Source organism: Parasteatoda tepidariorum, chromosome 7 (assembly GCF_043381705.1).
Source record: "Parasteatoda tepidariorum isolate YZ-2023 chromosome 7, CAS_Ptep_4.0, whole genome shotgun sequence".
In the NCBI taxonomy this organism is placed as follows: domain Eukaryota; kingdom Metazoa; phylum Arthropoda; class Arachnida; order Araneae; family Theridiidae; genus Parasteatoda; species Parasteatoda tepidariorum.
In genome coordinates, this window is record NC_092210.1 from 16,848,738 (window position 1) to 16,870,144 (window position 21,407).

Sequence of the window (21,407 nt, forward strand, 5' to 3'; positions counted from 1 at the left end):
ATCAGAAGGTACGCTTTCCTAAATTTTCAAATGAGAAGTTGATTTCAATTTTAAATCTAGTTAGTTTTGCCGTTAAAAAAGTTTTTGATATTTGGTAAGATTAATTTCTTGGACGGAAAAAGTATCCAGGCAAAAGACGTATTTGAAACGAAATCAATCCCAGAATTTTGAACTTACCTGCATTGATGTTAGAAAGAGCTATTAAAGCATTACTTCACATTTTATTGATATCTTCACTAGTAAGACTTCTCAATAAGTTTACAAATGAAAACTATTTAAAGAAATAGATTGAAAGTTGAAAATGACGTTCATTTTGCCTTTGCAAGAGCTACTCTCTGTATCGAAGTAATAATAAAAAAGAAACAATTACACACATCCTATTAAACAAAAATGACTAATCACATAACTGGTTTGCTACACCAATATTTATTTCTAAGCATCGTTATATTAAAATGATGCATGCCTTCATTGATTCATTTTTAAAGAGCATTATAAAATAATCAAAATTTGAATAAGTATCTTAAATCTATATTTGGCGTTTTTTGATGGGTAAATGAGTTTTAAGAAATAGGGAAAACAGAGAAATGAATCAAAGGGATTGGGCACCACTGCACTAAAATTTATTTTGACTGATTTCATCTGAAATTAAAAAACAAAGACAACAAAAAATATACTGAATAAGAATATATATTTAAGAATTTTCAAGTTGTAAAAAAATCTTAGCACGCAAGACACAATTTATAATTAAAATCTAGTTATTTCTGCAGCAGAAATCCCAGAGGATAAATAATAAGCTCTGAGAGAATAGATGATAAAATTTTTACATCAATTTAATATTTTCTTTTCCTTTCTTGTAAAAATATGACTGTTAGAAAATTTAATGAAATTTACACAAAGCTGAACACTAGAAAATACATAGAGGCATGAATATTTTTGAAAAATGGAAAAATCACCTGTACAGTAAACACCCGATAATCCACAGGCGGATTATCCGCTCTTCACCTTTTTTTTTGCAATGATAAGCAACAAAGTATTTAGAATTGAAAATAAATTAATTCATAGAGAGTTTTAAGAGTTTCTATTTTAAGAGTTTTGGGAACAACATTAAAGTAGCAAACATTTATGCTCGTAGCCCAAGTGTTCACAATCAATCAAATAATTTGTCTACATTTAAACATTGCAGCATCAAGTGCAATACTTAAGTAAAAACGAGCATTGAAAGGGAGAAAATGGCAGGGCAGTCATAAAGAGCAAAACAACGTGAGTCGTGCAACAGCTGTCGAACTGTAAATGCAGGATGAAGTTCAAATATCAATGAGTAGATTCGGCACCCATCAAAGCAGGATCTTTTTCTGAATCGTATTGTTACTATTCAAAGCAATGATATTGATATCAAGTTTTTCGTCTTCCTTTAATATGATGAATAGGAATAAATTATCCTCAGTCATTTAATTACCCAACATGTAACACATTCTTGGAACTATTATCAGTTATAAAATGGTTAACTAACAAATAAGTATGGTTCCCACACAACTACTGGTACACTTATATCCCTGAAAGAAAAAGAATCAGAGGTTTCAATAATTTACAGGCCATATGCATGATTTCATAATTGTTGCCCTTTGTTTATTACTAGTTTTGTTACTGATAAGAGTTTCTAAAAATCGTGTACACACCGTAACTCTTTGTAAAAACTAATCCATGTGTTTCAAACATTGTTTTCGGTGTACTTTTTTCCACACCAAGAAACAAAAAAAGGTGATAGGCTTGTTCATACAGAAAAAAAAAATGCAAAAAAAAAATGTGAAGAAAACTGCAGATTATAGACAATAAAAGATATAAAAATTTATCATACACATTTGAAACATTTATGATGCGTGTCATTTTTAAGCGTTTTGCGGATTATCTGTGAATTTGTTAATATTCGCTAGTTGGGCCACTCAATTTTGCAGATTATAATCGGGAGTTTACTGTACATTCATAGCAACTATATAAAAAAAAAAATAGAAAATGTATTTGAAGTAACATTTTTTCTCAGAAGTTAGAAAATTTTGATCAATATCCTCGTAATCTATGGTGAAAATACAAATTTTTGGCAAAGAAATTTCTTAGAAATCTAAGTTGCACATAAAGAAAAAAAATTGCATCAAAACTTGCATTTTTTCTTTGGAATAGCTCTTATTGTTGGTTCTTTAATGTGTCAAAAAATTACATTTCACTCATATAGATATCATTATTTTAAAAAGAAACGCAAGTGGAACAAAATAAAATTACTTTAAAAAAAAAATTTTGAAAAATATAAATCAATTTAAAAGACAATAAAAACATACAATGCAACAAATCTTAAACAAGAGTGTGCTTTGGTTAGAATAAATTCAATGAGAGTAAAAATTATTGTTAAATTAAGGACTTACCTTTCAGCTATACTTAAAGCTATGTTTTCAAGTCGTTGCCTATTTGAACCAAGGACATTCATTTCTGGTGTAACTTGAGACATAAGCTTATTTAAAATTTCTATGACTTTTTCATGTTTCTAAAAATACAAAATTGTAAACATTTTTGGATGCAAGAATTATAAAATTTTGTAAAACAAATGCTACTTAAACACAAAGAGCTATTGTGGGTAACAAAAAAAAACAATTTTTTTGTATTCAAAAATTTTTCCCATTTATATACCTTTTTCATTTATACATTGTCTCAGTTCATTTTTAAAGCAATGTCAAAATAATTTGCTTGTACAACAGGAAAAGCATTCATTATTGGTTATAGATCTTTTTCTTTAAGTATATAGATCTCAGGGATGGAAATTAAGAAAATTTGTTCACTAGTATATGGACTAGAGACTAAAAGATATTACCACTCCATACACATTTTAACTGGTCTATTAGCAAGCTTCAATTAGATCCTTTTTAATAAAAATAAAGTCAATAAAGTGAATTTAAATGAAAGATTACTAAACTAAGAATGAGTAATGTTTACTAGTATGAGGAAATGTACTGTTTTGTAACAGTAACACAGACCAAAATACAAAATGAAAAATTCAGAAACAAAACAAACGTACCATTCTTTTACGTTGCTGGTCAGGGGATCTATAGTCAACATCAGGGTTGGAGTTTTTGCCGGCAAAAAGGGTTTTTTGCCAGGACAGTGGCAAAAACCTGGTAAAAACCGGCAAAAACTGGTAAAAACCGGCAAAAACCAAATCATCTAAATTGCTGATTAAATATTATTACAAAATACTTGAAACAAATTTAAATACATCATAAGGAATAATAATTTTGATACATTACATGAAAAAATTATTTTTAACATATTAATAATTAATATAATGGTAATAATTTTTAAAAGATTGAAAGTTTGTGATCTCTTTTCATTTTAGAATCCTAAAATAAATGTTTTTTTACAAATAAATAAATATTATTATTTGTATAATATTATTATTTATTATAAAAAATTATTATTTGTACAATAATTAACTACACATATTGATAGATATTTTATGCTTTAAATTATAGTTATATTAATTTAAAATAAGCTCATTTCACTGGGAAAAAAAAAGAATAATCACAAATTTTCCAATCAATAATGTTTTAAACTACTAGAATGATATTATTACATTATCATTTACTTATGGAATAATAATTTTGTTAATTTTTTTGTAATTATTTATATTTATAGTATATATTCCAATTTTAGGAATAATGTTGTATCAAAAATGTGTTTTTGTCCTCTCATCTTGGAAAATATAGGTTTTTGCCCCTTTTTGCCAATTTGCTTGGCAAAAACCTGTTTTTGCCAGGACGGTTTTTACCGGTATTTACCATGGTTTTTTCCACCTGCGGCAAAATCTTGCCAACCCTGGTCAACATTAAGATTTTTTGCGGTCCTGGACATATGAATCACTGTCAGTTTCAAGCCCTGATATAATATTTGTCCATGATTCGAAAAACTCAAAGTGGAACTTTAAAAACGAATTTCCCACCCCCTCTAACTGTATAGTACCAGTTTAGAACAAAAGGGGGTCTGTCTCTATTGTTTTCTATATCAATAATATTGGATGCCAAATTAACAACAATATTACATTTATCAATATTATTATTTCATAATCAATATATAATAATTTGCTTCATTTTCAGTTTTACATAGTCATTCATGGGTTGATTTATATTGGCCACCTGAAAAACATATAAACAGTGCTTCGGTATAAAATAATTTTAACTTACTTTTGCTAGGTCATAAAGTTTAATAGCATCTTCATAAAGTCCTTTGCTTTCACTGTCAGTAGCAACGATTTCGATTATTGCTTGCGTGTCAGTTAAAAACTTATCAACTGCCCCTGGCTACAAGAATTTAAAGCAAACTTATTAAAGCAGCAATCTAATGCAGGTAACAAAATAAGAATTAAAAATAAAAACACGAACAGTATTTAAGATACATTTTTAAATGTCAAACTTTAAAAAAAGTAAAACTGAATAAATAAAAATATATAAATATATATATATTTACTTTTCGACAGCCATCTGGCTCAATTTTTCCCAGCAACATTTCATACTAAAATGTAAAACAATATTAAAATTACTATCAAATTCAATAGTAATAAATAATTTAGCTTTTTAATTTAAAAATATACATACATAAATTAAAAAAATATTGTGCAGAGAGCTAATATACTAGTTAAAAATTTTATGCTCAAGTCTAATACACAAACATATACATGTTCACTAAAATAGTTATGTTAAATTTCAAAACAGAAAAATTGTTGAAATCATTATGTGAAGTTTTTAATTTAGATTAACAACCTTCAGTTGCTTTTAAAACATAAATTAGATTTTTTTTTAAAATTTAAGTTTATCATTCTTTTCTAAATTTAATAAATGAGAAAAAATATATATATATTTAAATATATAAGGCAACAGCATGGGGAGTAGCAGTGGAAATACCATAATGATACAATCGCAGCAAGATAAAGATCAATAAGAAATTAAAACTGTAATATGTAGGATTTAGGGATTGAAATCAAATGAATTTATTGTAAATTACTACATAAATTAAATTACATAAAAATACAGCACATAAAAAACTGTGCACCATTTTATTCCATTTAGTTTATGTTACTAATTTAAATCTTAATATTAGTCAATTCATTGAAAACATTTTAGAGTAGTGATTAATTTTCTATAGCATCAGAGATTTATCTTATATACTAAGATGCCAACTGATCCGGATTTGAAAAAATATTTTAAAAAGCGTTAGAGAACAACAGAGTAAAATATGCAGATTTTTAGTTAATTTTGCAACTTTTTAAAAGGCTCCACGCGGCTAAACTGTAACAAAGGGGCACATCACATAAGCCTTTGAATTATTTAGAAGTAGCGGTGAGTAAAAATCCTATAAATCGATTTAACTAAACCAAGAATCATACATTAAAAGACTACCACTCGAAAATATTTATCCGACTCCTCTGTATATTTATAATTAAAACTGTAAGTCAGCAAACTTTTATTAAAAAATAATAATAAAACTTTGTACTTAATAATTCAATTTACAAAAAATGAAACATATTAATATTAAAATTCCTCTCTTACCTCCTTTGTCTCCAAAACTAGTTCACTGATGCAAGCCATAAAGAGACTGATACCTCTGTTGCTCTTTAAGTCTCTAAAAAAAATTCATATTGTATGGTACATTTTATCATTTTGTAGAATAGGATAAAGAATATATTTCCAGAAATAGTTTTTGCATTTACGAAAAAAAAAAACGAAAGAAAAAATTACGATGTGAAACTGTGGGAAAAGGAAAAATCGCTAAAAAAATAAGACTATATCACTAAATAAAAGAAGACTATATAACTAAACAAAAAAAGACTATATCACTAAATAAAAGAAGACTATATCACTAAACAAAAGAAGACTATAGCATTAAACAAAATGAGACTATATCACTAAACAAAAAAAGACTACATCACTAAACAAAAGACGACTATATAACTAAACAAAAGGAGACTATATCATTAAGCAAAGGGCAAAATCACTATATGTCACTGATATCTGACCAATTTTAATATTCTTCAATAAATGCCTGCTTTTACATATTTACTTGGAGTATGACTGAAATATTGACTATCATTATTTCTGAAAAGCAATTTTGAATATTTGGCATGCACTGTTGAATAAAGATATTCTCCTTATGTTAAAATGAAAGTGCAACATTTAAAATAATTAAAACATATTATTATAAATGTCAAATCAGTAGAAATGTTATGTATCAACACATATAAAATGCAAAGCCTAAAAGAACAATATATTCTAAAACACAAAAAACAAAATTAATAACAATAATATACTTACACATAAATTATGAATATAAAATAAACCTATTTTTTTAATGTTGCAACTAAAATACAACTTTTTGAATTGTATTTTTTATTCCACATAGACTATTACCAGAATTTATAATCATAGTTAACATATAATAATAATGCTTTAACAGGGTGGCCACTCTCCAGAAGAAAAAAAATTCCCTGAGTTTTCCAGACTTTCCAGAGTAAATTTCTAAAATTCCAGATACCACAACGCAACATTAGCGAGACTTCATAAATTTATTAGCTATACAACAATATACANTCATAAGTGTTATTATTATCAGAGAATATTGACGATCTTTAATTTTAATCTTTTAAGGAAACTTATGAATGATGAGAAAAAAAAATCATTTCTCTCTTCTTTAACTTCAGGGAAAGTGAAAGTTTATTTACAAAAAATTTATAATAAATTTCCAAAAAAAAAAATCAAAAACCAGTAAGTAATTTTAAAAAAAATCTATGTTTAAATAAATCAATGTTAAATCTATGTTTGTTTAACCATAAATGTTTATGGTTAAACAAGTAATATTAAAAAGTAAGTAACAGTTTTCTTTGTCTGCTTCATCATCAAGCAAAACAGATTGGATTGCTATACTGTGTAAAAGTTAAAATTAGTTTCAGGGTAACAAAATTGAAACATGCAACATCTATACATGAGATAAATGCAAAAAGAAGAAAAACAAAGCTAACAAAAAGGGGAGGAAAGGTAACTAGGGTATCATGGATTCAGGAAATCCATATTTTTTCAACGACAAACATCACGAGAAAGTAAGAGAAAATAGCAAGAATCCAGAGTGATAAAAAAAGAGAGAATTTATGCAAGCACAACTGGTAACATTTCAAAATAAAAAAATTAAGAAGAATTATTCATTAACAGCTATAACCAACACCTCTAAACTGCACAAAAAAAAGTATTAGAAAAAAAAGCAATTTTTCAGAACACATATTTAATACAAAGTAGGATTTACAATGGGATTCATTTAAACTGTTTCAGAAATGATTCATATAAACAGTTATACAAAAGATTTTTTACAACCAGCTATACACTTAATTTTTAAGACCAGCAATATAAATGATTCATACAAACAACTATACAAGTGATTTTCATGACCAGCTATATGAATGATTTAGTGAACAGTTAACTAAAGATATACTAAAACAGTTAAGAAATAAAACATCTAAAACGTAATAAATAAAATAAGAAATTAAAAAAAAAACACCTAAATAAGAAATAAAACACCTAAAACATAAATTTTACCTAAGAACATAAAAATACTGTAATGCCTCTCTGGGATCTGTTGATTCAAATTTTTTTGTGTACATCGTGAGCAATCTCGATAAATTTAATCTTCTCATAGGAGCCTTACCATCTTTGGACACTAAAAGATAAAGAAATTTAATATCGTAGTAAAACAAATTAAAAGTTGAAAAATAATCAAAACTAAAAAAAAATTATAATTAATTAATTACAAGCTTAGCTTTGTGGGCTTTTTAAGATATTACTTATTATAAAACTTTTTGGATTTAATTTTTATTTCGAAAGAACTATTTACACTTTAAAGAAAACTTTCATAGCATAAAAATAATTCAATAATTAATTCAAATGTAGAACTATTATTTCCTGCTGATATTGATAAAAAACTGATAATTTCACTCCTTCACTTAGTATCTTTCTAAATAAATCACTGATCCATATGTTCCTATTGATTTTATTTTGGGTATTTTCTTACAATTTATTAAACTGAGTTTTAAAGCAAGGACATATATATATATATATATATATATATAAAATTTANACATTTACCTCTAGGTTGACATAAAAATGAAATAATAAAATCTTACTTACACAAAGGAGCATTACAACTTGCAGGAATAGCCAGCAAATTAAGTTCGTACAGTACAATAGCTATATGTACAGCATGGCATCTTAGTGAGTCAATCCTAAATAAAAACTCAATAGCAGCTTCAAACTGAGCAGTAAGGAATAAGACTTGAAAATATAAGAATGGTTGATTGTATGCATTAAAATGTGATTCACCTGCAGATAAAAAAGAGTAATTAAAACATAGTATCATAGCTTACTTAAATTTGCTTGAATTAAGGATTAATCATCTAACATTATATATGCAAGGAATTATGTATATGAACACATTTTCATACATATATATATATATATATAAATAAAAGTTAAAAATATAGAGAAAACATGGAATTTTCCATGTTTTCTCCATATTTTTAACTTATTTTATGAGTTCTATATACTTGCAGCTTATGCGCAGTAAATAAAACTTATTAACTTTCTTGTTTTTCACTTTTTTCTTTTCATCCTTTATAATATATATATATAGGTGGTAACGAGTTTGAAAGGTAAAAAGGTCTAAAACTTCTGTATGTTTGAAAGCAAAAAATGTACTATATTTGCAATGAAAAGATATAAACATAACAAAAATAAATATTTCTATTTCAAAAGCTCCTTTTCTAAACCCCTCTGAACAAAGCTCAAAAGCAATTTCTTTACTCAAATGAATCTTATTTTTATCTCTTGAACTTACAGCAACGGAGGTCGAATTCAAATGAGATCAGTTTCAAAGATGTACTAAACTAAGTTTTACCTAAAGAGCAGAACATTTCCTGGTAAAGCAAACGCACAACACAGAAATGAAAAAATATGTTTCCAGTACATTTTCAAGCATCATTATCAAAACTGAAAAATATTCCAACCAAAATTCGGCAATAATAGTTACCTTTGATGACTAATTTGTATGTGGTAATATCCCAAATTAATTAAAAAACTATCCTGTTATAAGTGACTAAAAATCTCTGTTGTGTGAATTTACTGAATAGCAGGTAATCTTTGATTTCACAAACAATGACGAAAATGGGACAATTATTGCCAAAATAAAATTAATATAAATTACCATATTCTTCTAAAAGCTGTGATTGAAGTTGAGGAAATGTTAGCGAATCTTGGGGCACATTGCCTGTCTCTTCTTCATCAGGACGTAACAGACACAGTTTCATCCACAAATAATCATCTGTCTTGTCCATTACGTCAGGGTTACTATCATCAGTAACGCGGCCAAGTAAGCAAAATACAGCCCTAATGAAATGAGCAACAATTTTTTTAATAATAATATTCCTGCTATAAATTTCCTTCAGAGAAAGGATATTATAGTAACTATATTCTAATGCAATACTATTGATAAAAGAAAAGAAAGAAAAGGAGAACTTAGAAATTAAAACAACAGATTTGAATTTCAAACAAAAGTCAATATATTGAATATTTTTTACCTTTTAAATGGATCAGGGCTGGAACGAACTGTTCGCCGATACTGAAGTTTGACTTGACTTTCACTGTTGGGTCTTAATCTAAAATGAGACAATGTGTTCAAAATTATAAATTTTAAACTTTGAATATGGTTTTGGAGGTACTTCATTTTTTTTAAAAATGTAAGAGATACAGAGAAACTATATTTTGCAAATTTGTATGCATGAAAACTACAGCTGGTTAAGTTGTAAAATATCTTAGTAATTTTTTTTTCTTTTTTTTGTTTTGTTAAATGAAGCATAAAATAAGAAAATTATTTATTTTTATTGAAATGGAATGCATTAAAAATATATATTAAATTTTAATTTATTACATATTTTAAATCGGTTATTTTTGTTTATTTATCCGTACTAGTATAAGTAGTTTTACTTCACAACAGCAAAATTTAAGTAATTTTGCTGCACCATTATTATAGACCAATAATTAGGACTTAAATTATGAAAAGGGAGAAAACAATGCATACAAACTTTACTAAGAAATCAATAAGAGTTTAAATTTCTCATGAAATCAACCAAAATAATAATAATATTATAATAAAATCATAATAAAGTTTTAAAATAAATCTGAATTCCATTTTTAAAAAAAGAAAAATCAACAACAAAACATTTTATCTTTCAATTACACAAAATGTATTTGTACCTGTGCTCCTCATTTTCTCCATACTCTATTAGAAAAGGCAGAAAATCCTTAAGGCAATCCCTAAATAAATAATAAATGTGTTAAATAAATATGTCACAATTAATTATGTCACAAATAATCATTAAAATAAAATTAAAAAAACTAAAGTAGCTGAATTAAAATAAATCGTAGTAAAAAGAACTTATACACCTTTATGACAAATAGACACACAATATGTTTTCAGAAATCAATAATCATAACGATTATGCAAGATCATAAGTATTACATGAAATGTTTTGTAAAACATAACACAATGAAATACTAATTATTCATTGAATCCATCCAATTACCCATCAAATTGGGTGACAAAACAACAATCATGGATTATCAACAAAAAAAATTTAAGAAAAGGCCTTTGCATGTGTAGTGTATTATCTGTAACAACATTCTTAATTTGTAATTGGCATTTTAATTTTTTAATAATATTCAAAAAAATTCCATTCCAAAAAAAAATTGTTTCAAGAAAAGTAAAATAAAGGTTGTTTGACAAAATCTTGCACAAAAAAAAAAATTTCTGTGAACTTTAATTATCTAGTGGAACAGATCTCATGCTGACCATATAATCCAATTAAGATATCTAAATACATGTTACTTAATTCATGTGATGTGTAATAATAAAAAATCTATTATTTAATACAAGTCAATGAATAGACATGTTTATTATTGAACGTAGTTAACTATCAGTTAAATCGTAAATTTAAATTTACTTTCTTGCAATTCAATAAAAAATCAAAGTGTTTAATTTACTAAAAAAAATTTATCCCTGAGAAATGCTTAAATAAGCATTTTGATACTTAATGTACAAAAGATTTTTTGCAAATCAACAAAAATATTAAATATACTTAAAGCTATTATGTATTAGCTAACACAATCAAGTATTTTCCACTAGAAACATTCAGTCCAAAAATCTTTTATTTTTTTCAAATGTTATTATTCAACATGCATAGTTGCAAATAAAAGTGTATTATTGTTTTAATCGGATTGAATTATAAAACAAAATCTGATGCAAAAATAATCAATATAAAATCATTAGAGTGTATCATAGTCATGGAATCTGCGTTTACTTGGAAAAGATAAACAGCCAGAAGGATATAAATAGTTGTCATATTAATGAATTTTTAAATACCAGCATATAATAAAACAAAATAGAAACACTAAAATGATAAAAACTGATAATTAATAATAAAAAAAATTTTAAGATTATCACAATAATTTTAAAGAAATAAAGTGAATTGCACAGTTAAAACATTCAATAATACAATTGTTACATATAATCATGTATGAAACAAGCTTAAATTTTACCCAGCATTCCTTGCAGCATCTATGGCAGCATCAATTTTACCACATCTCAAACAATAATAGAGGACAGCCCATACTGGGTTACCTTCAATTAAACCATCCTGGAAAAAAACAATAAAAATAACCAATAATCTTATTTAAAATCTACCTTTAATCCTCGAAGACTTCATGAAATTTAAAAGTACTTATTTTTCTTGTATAAATAAGTGCAAAACATAAAAAGAGCTAGTAAAGTTATAAACATTATTCCAAGAAATTAAAGATGTGCAATAGAATACATAATAAATTTAAGATCTAATTTTATATTAGTAAAGTATATTTTTATATTGATTCGGAAGCTTTTAAGGAGAATTTTTACTCAATATAAACTTGTTTTTCAAAATAAATATATTATTACTATGCACGTATTGGATTAATTTCTTACCAGTACAATCAAGTAAACTAGACCATAAAGTGATAAGATTTTAATTTAAGCAAAGAAGTGTAGGTCAAAGATTTTCAGGTAGGTCAACAAAAAATCTGTTTTCAGAAAGAAAAAATATGAGATTTAGTCAAAGAATTTTAAGAAATTCTGATCTGGCAGTATGAATTATACAGAATGACAAGAAATAACTTGGACAAAGTTTAAATCAATTTTTTTCCTCTGTTGACAAAGTATTTTAAGTTTTTATGTTAAGAACTCATCTAAATAAGTGTGTGTAAGTTGGTTGACTCTAGCAGATAGAGCTAAACTCATTGAAGTTTAGTGAAAGGCAGATTTTTCTATCTCTCTTACAGTGCAAGAATGACCGTCTTATTTTCCAGACTTGAATCCAATAGGTTTTTCTGTCTAGTCCATCTTAGAGATAAAAAATTTTTTTGCATAACTTCATGATCTTTGCCCTCTAAAAAAATTTTGTGCTAGGAATGGGACACAACATCAGTAGATGAGTTGTGCCCCATGGCACTAAAGTTTGTGACATATTTACAGCTCTGCGTTAGGGCTAAAAGCAGTTAAAATTTAAATCTATGCAATAATAAAAAAGAATGCATTGTTTTTCAATTAAACTTTGCTTAATAATTGAATGCTTGTAATATATAGAGTATTTTTTACTTCAAGACCAGCAGGTGGAATTGGAATTTTCATTTTCAAGAAACTTCTTATGTTATAATATGCACCAGGTCTTGATCCCAATTCAGCCTGCAATAAATTCCCATAAACTATTCCTTGAATGAACTCAAAGTATCTGAAAAATAAATAAAAGTTTACTTTAAAAACATATTCAACACCGAGAAGATTCTATTTATATCTACATTCTATTAATACAGTCTATCTCAATTTTTTTTATTTTATAAAATACAACTGTTGATAATGTAGTTCTTTCATAGATTTGCCTTTGAATTAGAAATGAAAAGCTGATGATAAAATAACTTACTTTTCTTCCAAATACTTGCGAGCCTGTTTAATCAGAGAAGTTTTCATTAGTAAAGATGTCCTTGATGTGAGAACATCTTTATCTGCTTTCAATGGAAGGTCAGTCATAATTCTGACCATTTCCCACAGTTCCACAACTTTCTAAAAATAAAAAAGTTTATAATTCATATCATTAAAAAAAAGTTGGGCAAAAAAAAAATTCTTATCACAAAAAAATATTCTCATGCACATTCAAAAATGGTGAATATTATAGATATTACAGTTCAATGCTAACATTTGCAGTGATAATAATATAATTATTATCACAGTACAATGTAAACACATTGCAATAAAAAATTTGATATGACATAATACATTATAAATGCTAGTAAAGAACTTGCAGTGTAAGTTTTATAAATAAAGAAAAAAAAGATGAACAAGATAAAATATATTCTTACACACATTTAGAAAAGAAAATTTTTTTAGTTATGAGATATATTAATATTTTACCTTATCGTCCAAGTTTTTAAAGTACGAGTGGAATTTCTCTGCTAAGTTACATTTGATACCTCCCCTTACTACCTGTTCATTATATAATGAAAGCTGGAAAAGATAAATAAAAATAATATTAGAAATATGAATCATGTTTATTAAATAAATGAAATCCCAAATGCAAATTCCTTTAATTATGGCAATTTTTTTGAGCCTGAAACAGATTTTGTAGGCCAGCTTCCCACTATGTTCTTCAAGGTGCGTAGCCAAATTATTCAACAAAAAATAAGCACCTTTTAAGCACTTTTCAAGCACTCAAATAATATTTTTAAGCACTGTAAAACAGGGTTGGAAAGTTTTTGACAATTGACGGTTTAATCTGGTTTTAACCATCATATCAAAAAAAACAATTTTTTGACATTGTTTTTGACAATTGTTAAAATTTTTAAATCATGTAAATCGAATGGCGTTTTCATACACTACGGACTGACGATGCGCCAAAATAGAAGGGGTTCAAGACCCCTAATTATGCCATAATCACATGATGAACGAAGGAAAAATTTAAAATTTTAGTTGAGTTCTCTTAATTAATTTCTTAATGCTAGTAAAAGTGAAAGAAAGCCTTTGCTATATACCAGAAAAATAATCAAATTAATTATTTTTATTGTACAAAAAATTTTGTTGGAAAAAATATCTCTTCCAGCACACGCATTTGCATATTTATTTGCAGACATAAAGAAAACACTTTAAGAAATGTATGTATTAATTATACTGTGTAAAAATATTTTATACTTAAAATAATTTAAATTAATGATTTTTTTTTTAAATTATTTAAATCAAAAATTTTAGTTTAAAAAAATCAATTGGTTTAAATAACGATTTTAATCATGATTTAAATCATGCCAAACCTACTCTGATAACCAAAAAAATTAAAATGTTATCATTTATAAATAATTCAGTTCTTTGAAATTACTTAACAATAAGCAGCTGATTTCACTAACTAGTGATTATACAAACTGATGGGCACTGTATTACACATATAGACTTAAGCAAACATCTTATATATATATACACATATATATTAAATATATATATATAATTAAAGTTATTTTTAAAACAAATTCTCATGTTTATGATAATATAGAGCACACTTACTTCTTTGGCATACATCATTTCAGTATTATCCATTGTACTACGGGAATTTAAATTCATAGTTTCACTCATGAAGGACTAGAAATAAAAATAAAAAATATTTCATTCATTAAAAAAAAAATTTAAAAATTATAAAACACTGTTAATATATTAAAGGAATATAATGATAAGGAAAAAAAACTAGCAAACAAAACTCCTACACCCTTTAAATTTTATGATTGTTATTTTACACATAAAAACAATTGTCTATTGTTTAATATTGTTTCATTTAATTGAACAGAAATAATATTCTATGTATGAAAAAAATTAAAATAAAAAAACTGTTCATTCATGACTATTGCTAAATCTGTCTAACCTGATTAAATTACAAATGCAGTATTTGGATAAATTAGACATAAAGAGTAGGGAAACGTAAATCATTAAATAAATAAAATATAAATTTTTAAAGTTTATTTTTTAAATTCCTTATGCCATAGCAACTTACTATTGAAAAAAAAATTTCCGCTTGGTTAAATACAATACAAATAACTTTATATGTCAATTTATTTATTCTTTTGAATTCCTTAAGTTTACAAATGGGACCTTAAACTTAGTTTTATAAATTATTAATGTTTCAATATATTTTGATTCCCATAATTTTTAAAAAATATGCTAGTTTATTCAAAAATTATTTAAAATCAAATTAATTTTTTTTCTTTGTTTAAAAAAAATTTAATTATCAAAAAATTGTTTCTCTGATAAAGAAAAAATTAATTTTCTAAAAATTTTAAAGATGTAAAAACCTTACTTTCTAAAATTATTTTGAAAAGGTTATCGTATCTTAAAAATTTCAGACCAAAAAAACTGTTTTTCAGAGTAATATTAGGTTTTGAGATTTTCCGCACTCCTGTTCAAACGAAGTTTGTAGTCACTACTGTTTCTTTTTAAAAAATCTACTGTCGTTAATTACATTTGTAATAAAGTTGTAGTTAATTATTTTTAAAAAAAATTTAGTTTTTCCAATCACTGCTTCTTTTAAAGTACAGTTATTAAATTGAAAATTGTTTCACCTATTTAGTAATTAGCAGGCTTTCATTAGTTTTTTTTTTCTTCCTTTCCTTTATATAATCGCTAGGGGCCATTTATAAATTATGCTACTTTTTTTAAAAATATTTGTAACCCCCTCGTCCCAATTGTCACCAAGTGTTACACTTCACTATACTCCCTTTTGTCACAAGTCACACTATATTACATAAACATATAAACAAAACCTTACACTATATATCATATTTTTAATGACATTTGTGAGCATGATAATGATTGCATAAATACTTATTCTGATGAAAAAACAAAATGTAAAAATATTTTATCAGCAAATATCTAAACTAATAATAAACTACCTCAAAATATGTGATATCATACTTCCTGTCAACCCCTTGATATCCTTTGGACACAATTCCAGGGACCACTTCCTTCCAAGTGTGACATCATTTGTGGATAGCCCCTTGCCTACCAAACTCCAAGGAGGAATAACCCAGAAGACTTCATGCACAAAAAATTAAATGCGGGGCACTTTACAAGCATAAATTAATTAGACTCTCTCCAATATTTTTTTTTTGTATTGTTAAATCCTATATGATTTTTAAGCATTCTTAAAAATTTAACTAATTATTAAAAGACTAAAAAACTTTTAAAAATTGAACTCACATTCTAAAAAAATATAAAACACTAAAGCTTGAATATCTAGGAAATATCGGAAGTTTTTTTCTTTCTAACTAGTGAAATATGTTTAAAATTATATATAATAAACCTTATCTAAATTATTTCTTAATTTTTTTTAGACATGTTCAGTGAAAGAGAAAATGTATTATGAAATGGTAACTCTTCTTTTTTTTTGCAATGTATTATGAATAATTAACTCACTTTAAAATCAAAATTAATGTAAAACAAAACTCAAAAATGTCGGAAATACAATCTGAGTAGAAACTTAAAGGCAAGTGAAAAAAAATTTTTAAAAAAATATATATAAGTCACTTTTATTTCATTATCAATTTTATTTTATTATCTCGCCTCCTAATAAGGTGATTCCCAGCGATGAATTTGAATTCCCCATTCAGGTCGCACTGGGCCGACATAAAATATCCTCAGTGGTAGACAGATCATGGGTTAGAGTCTCCAAGCCGTCAGACTGACTGTGGGAGGTTTTTGTGATTTTCTCTCCATGTAATGCAAATGTGGGTTAGTTTCATCATAAAGTCCACGCCTAGGGCAAAATTTCTCCCAATACTTGATCCAGGAGTTCCCTTGTTTTCTGGATTGGATCCAAAATTACAAGGCTACAGAGTTCAATATTGGTAGTGTAAATCCAAAATTGGGTCGGCTGCTCAATGACAGTTATAAAATAAAATTTTCCAAAAAGATAACTTTTACATACTATCATTAGAAAAATTTGGTTAACCCAAACATAAATAAACAAATTTGCACTTGTAAACATGGGATAGATAAAAAAATCTACACAAAAATTTCTGCATTTTTCTAATACTGAAAATGAAATAAATGCATTGTCTTGCCAGCAGTTTATTATTACTATTTTTTGAAATATAGGACAAAAAATAACCTGCAGATAGTGTGATACACGGTTTCTGCTATCGAAGTTAAACCAGAATATTAAGCAATGGCTCTTAAACAAGCAAGCTACAAAATTTTTTTTGCATTATTTCATTAAATACTATTTTTTAAGCTGGCTCACGTTGAAATATCAATTTTGTACACATATTTTTCTGATAATTATAATATTACAAATACTGTTTGTTATGATCCTGCATTATTTAACACAAAAATATTTAAAACCCTTTCATTTTCAGTCACTCAAAATTCTTTCAAGGGAATTAAAGTTTTTATTCAGACTGTATCATACTGAATGACTAGTTAGACTATTCAGACTACATCATATCTAATATAGTTAGTTAATAACAAGTCAAATTATACAGTGACTTTCAATTTGCTGAAATCAGAGACTAATTTGCTTAATTTCAAAAATAATTTAATACCTTATTATCTGGAGTGACATCTAATAATTCATTTGATGGACCAAGAAGAGCATTTAAAATTTTCATTTTCTCTTGTTCCCATTCGCTTTGTAGAGTCTCCCAAATAACTTTATCAGCTTTTGCAAACGTCTAAAATATACATTAAAATGAGTTAAAATTAAAAAATATAAACATTAGTAAACAATACTTCATGAGGATTAATGATTGACACTGATTTGAAATTCATTTAGCACTAAATCAAAATCAAATTAGCAAAGCACTATACCAGTAGATCTGGAAGTACCAACAAAGAGATGTTGCTAAAAAGGTTGAATAAAGCTATAATATAATTTACTTTTATTTTACTTACAGCATAAAACAGTATAGCTTTTTTTAAGGTAGTAAACAATACAGTAAGAAACAAGATTGAAGCAGTAAATATAAAATTTTGTTAAACTTTTCTCTTATTACTTACAAATGAATAAAATTTACAAATTAATAATATTACTCCTTTAATTTTATTGTTATTCTAATTTTCAGAAAAAATTTACTATGAATGCAAAATACTATCAACACAGACATTTATGTTTCAGAATTAGTCTTTTGAATTATTAATTCATAAATCCAAAAATTTTAGCTTTTCAAATCCTTTGAAGCCTAAACAAATAATCATTAAAGTAAACTCTGGGTTTTTCAAGAGTAGATTATTCACAATGTATGCTCAATTCTAAAAATTAAAGCATCATTGCATTTTAAATATTTTTGTTTAAAATAAAAAATAATAATTTATTTCTTAACTCTAGACTTATAATAGGAAAGAATAGTTGGACTAGGAAAGAATAGTTGATACCCTCTAGACTAGGGATGGGCAAACTTTTTTAATCAAGGGCCAAAAATAGAGAAAAAAAAATGTTTGGTGGGCCAAGTAAAACTTTCAAAAATTTTTTAAAAAAAAGCGATATACAAGTTTTTATTTAAATATTTAGTGAGATGAATGAAATTGCGATTTCATTTTTAAAAATTCTTTACATTAAGGTTCGAAGTGATATGCGCTTATTTTAAGGAACAAGGCTAAATGCTTTTCTGTTAGTCTACTTCTGAAATGAATTTTTCTAAGGTTCATGGTTGAAAACTCTTGTTCACATATATAAGATTAAGCACACATAGTGCTGATTTTCTGGGCATGAAATATTAAATTTTGGAAACTAGCTTTTAGTTATGATTTGTAAAACTTTGGCATATTTAGAAACAACTGCTTCAGATGATTGTTAAATTGTCCGCTCGTTGGATCTTAAAATGCGCAGTCTGATAAATGTGAAGTACAATTTACCTATATTAGATTCCTCGAGAAAGACAAACACTAGTTAGAGCCAATCTAAGGCTGTTCTATAAAGAACTTCTGTTTGCAACATTTTACCAGTTGAAGCTGTCTGTGCTAACTATTTCCATCAATTTATGTTTTGTAGAACAAAAATAGAGAAAGTAAAAAGGTCATCAATACTTTGTTAAAAAAGGAAAAACAGAAATAATTTTAAATAGTTGACAAGAAAATGGATCAGGGTTCCCACTCTATAATGAGATTGAAATTCAAGGACTTTCCAGGACTTTTCAAGGACCTCAACAAAATTTTCAAGGACCTTAATCTAAGACCAAAAATTATTCTCTTCTATTTCACTAGAAGCAACAATCCTTGTTGTGGTAATAATTAATTTCAAATACAATACCTAAATGCTTTGCCTATATAGAGAGAAGAGAGTATATGTATTATGAACTAAAATTTATATTTTTTTAAAAACAACCCTACTGGTTTTACATATTAATTCACAAAATCATTTTCAGCACAATCTATAACAAATGGTAATGAGGTGTTAATGGTGAAATCCTTTAATCCTGTGTATTTCCATGTGAAGGCTGCATGAAAGACAGAGCTAAATCTTAGGTATTCCATATTCCATGACTATTCCATAACCCCCTCNAAAGTGGAAATAACTGTTTAAAAAAATTAGAAGGAACATATCCCATTTTCACCATGTTTAAAAGCATTATTCGTTATGTGTAATCCGCAACTGCCAATGAATATGACTTGGTGGGAATATTTCTCTTTTAATTCACACTGAAGCTTCTAATAGAATTTCCAATTGACATAGGGTCCATACATGGATAATTGAAGTATTTTAGAGGGCTTTCAACCATCATCCATGCATTTGTAAAAAGAGGAGAAAATATTTTCTGCAGTTCCATGACCCATAAATTGGGAGGTAAGATAGTGCTTAGTGCAAACTTTATTATCAATTCCTTACCATAATGTCCATCTGCTTAGATTGTAGAGACTGATTTAACGTCTCATCAAAGAGTACAGTGTAGCAATCAACATTCTTCAGCTCATTTATAAGAATCCCTTTGAAGTATAGTGCCAATCCAAAGGAGCCCAAATAGGCTCACTTTGTGGCACAACAAAAAAATTGTCTCGCTATACAGCTATCAGCAAACATTTTGGAGTACAATTTACTAATCCCTTCACAGGAGTTACATGAATAATTTACTAGTGATGCACTTCAGACTCCAGAGAATTTCAGCATCAAGCACATTCCTTTTGACCAGATACGAAGACAATGTTACCTCGGCCACTAAAGTTTCTATTTCACTTGGGGCACACGATGTTGAAGGAGTATTTACACCAGATGAATTAGATGTTGATGTCTTTGGAAAAAGAGAACTCAGGGCATGAGACTGCTTTTTTGTTTTACCTTTCTTTCATGTGTGATTTCAGAGCAGATTCTTCCATTTTTGCGATATCGATCTCCTTCATGCATAATCGGCACTTGGCTCTGAACTTCTTTTCAGGCATTGATAAAATCCATTCTTTATAAGCTTGATTATCCATCCATTGGGGGTTAAAAATAGCACTTCCCAGGCATAACTAGTCTAAACTACATAACACAAATATGAAGCCGTGCCTTTGCGAATACGCTTTACAATAAAGTTTTGAAATAACACAAACGTAAGGACAAGTGCGGATGGTAAAACGGCACATTTTTTGAAAACTACAAGGTACATATTGTTACGAAATTCGAGAGTATTCCACTTTCGATAAGAAAAAAGAAGATCTAAGCATATGCGACAGAAGATGAAGTGGAGTCTCACCCCGAACGCATTGATTGTCTGCTGTGCTCCGCGCGCTTGGCAGACACCAAGACACTAGGCAGGGTTAGAATCGGTGGCGTTAAAAACCACGTGAGAGAGCTCGGGAACAAAACAGAAAGAACGAGAAGGATCCGCGGGTGTTTTATAAAAAGGGCCGCCGGCAGTATTGGACAAATTCAAGGACCTATCAAGTTTTTCAAGGACCTAAGACGTTTTTCAAGCACTTTCAAGGACCTAAATTTAGCATCAAAAAATTCAAGGACTTTCAAGGACTCTCAAGGACCGTGGGAACCCTGTGGATGTATATTGTTTATATTTGTCACTGATCGGCAAATTAAAATTCTATCCGTGGGCCGGATAAAACCTTCCGGCAGGCCACAGTTGCGGGCCGTAGTTTGCCCATCCCTGCTCTAGACAGTATCAGGTTGTGGGAATTTACTACAATTATACAAATCAGTCAACTTCAATTTTCTATGTTTTAAAGTGGAAAAATTTCAGTCTATTAGATTAAAAAAATTTTAATTAGATTAGCTTATCAGATAATTAATGGGT

The 21,407-nt window shown here is 27.3% G+C and overlaps 1 protein-coding gene across 2 annotated transcripts in view; it reads right to left on the reverse strand.

Annotated features, from left to right (window-relative positions):
• Positions 1-21,407, reverse strand: part of LOC107449724 (nuclear pore complex protein Nup93) — a 38,087-nt gene that overhangs the window by 6,361 nt on the left and 10,319 nt on the right. For both annotated transcript variants that reach the window (XM_043039586.2, XM_043039585.1), the window contains exons 5-19: positions 17,733-17,861; positions 14,707-14,781; positions 13,570-13,662; positions 13,082-13,221; positions 12,760-12,892; positions 11,670-11,767; positions 10,329-10,388; positions 9,653-9,730; positions 9,280-9,461; positions 8,208-8,399; positions 7,620-7,740; positions 5,586-5,658; positions 4,507-4,551; positions 4,224-4,340; positions 2,415-2,533 (exon numbers count right to left, since the gene is read on the reverse strand). In XM_043039586.2, coding sequence (XP_042895520.1) covers positions 2,415-2,533; positions 4,224-4,340; positions 4,507-4,551; positions 5,586-5,658; positions 7,620-7,740; positions 8,208-8,399; positions 9,280-9,461; positions 9,653-9,730; positions 10,329-10,388; positions 11,670-11,767; positions 12,760-12,892; positions 13,082-13,221; positions 13,570-13,662; positions 14,707-14,781; positions 17,733-17,861 — 1,655 coding nt within the window. The remainder of the gene's footprint in view (positions 1-2,414; positions 2,534-4,223; positions 4,341-4,506; positions 4,552-5,585; positions 5,659-7,619; positions 7,741-8,207; positions 8,400-9,279; positions 9,462-9,652; positions 9,731-10,328; positions 10,389-11,669; positions 11,768-12,759; positions 12,893-13,081; positions 13,222-13,569; positions 13,663-14,706; positions 14,782-17,732; positions 17,862-21,407) is intronic.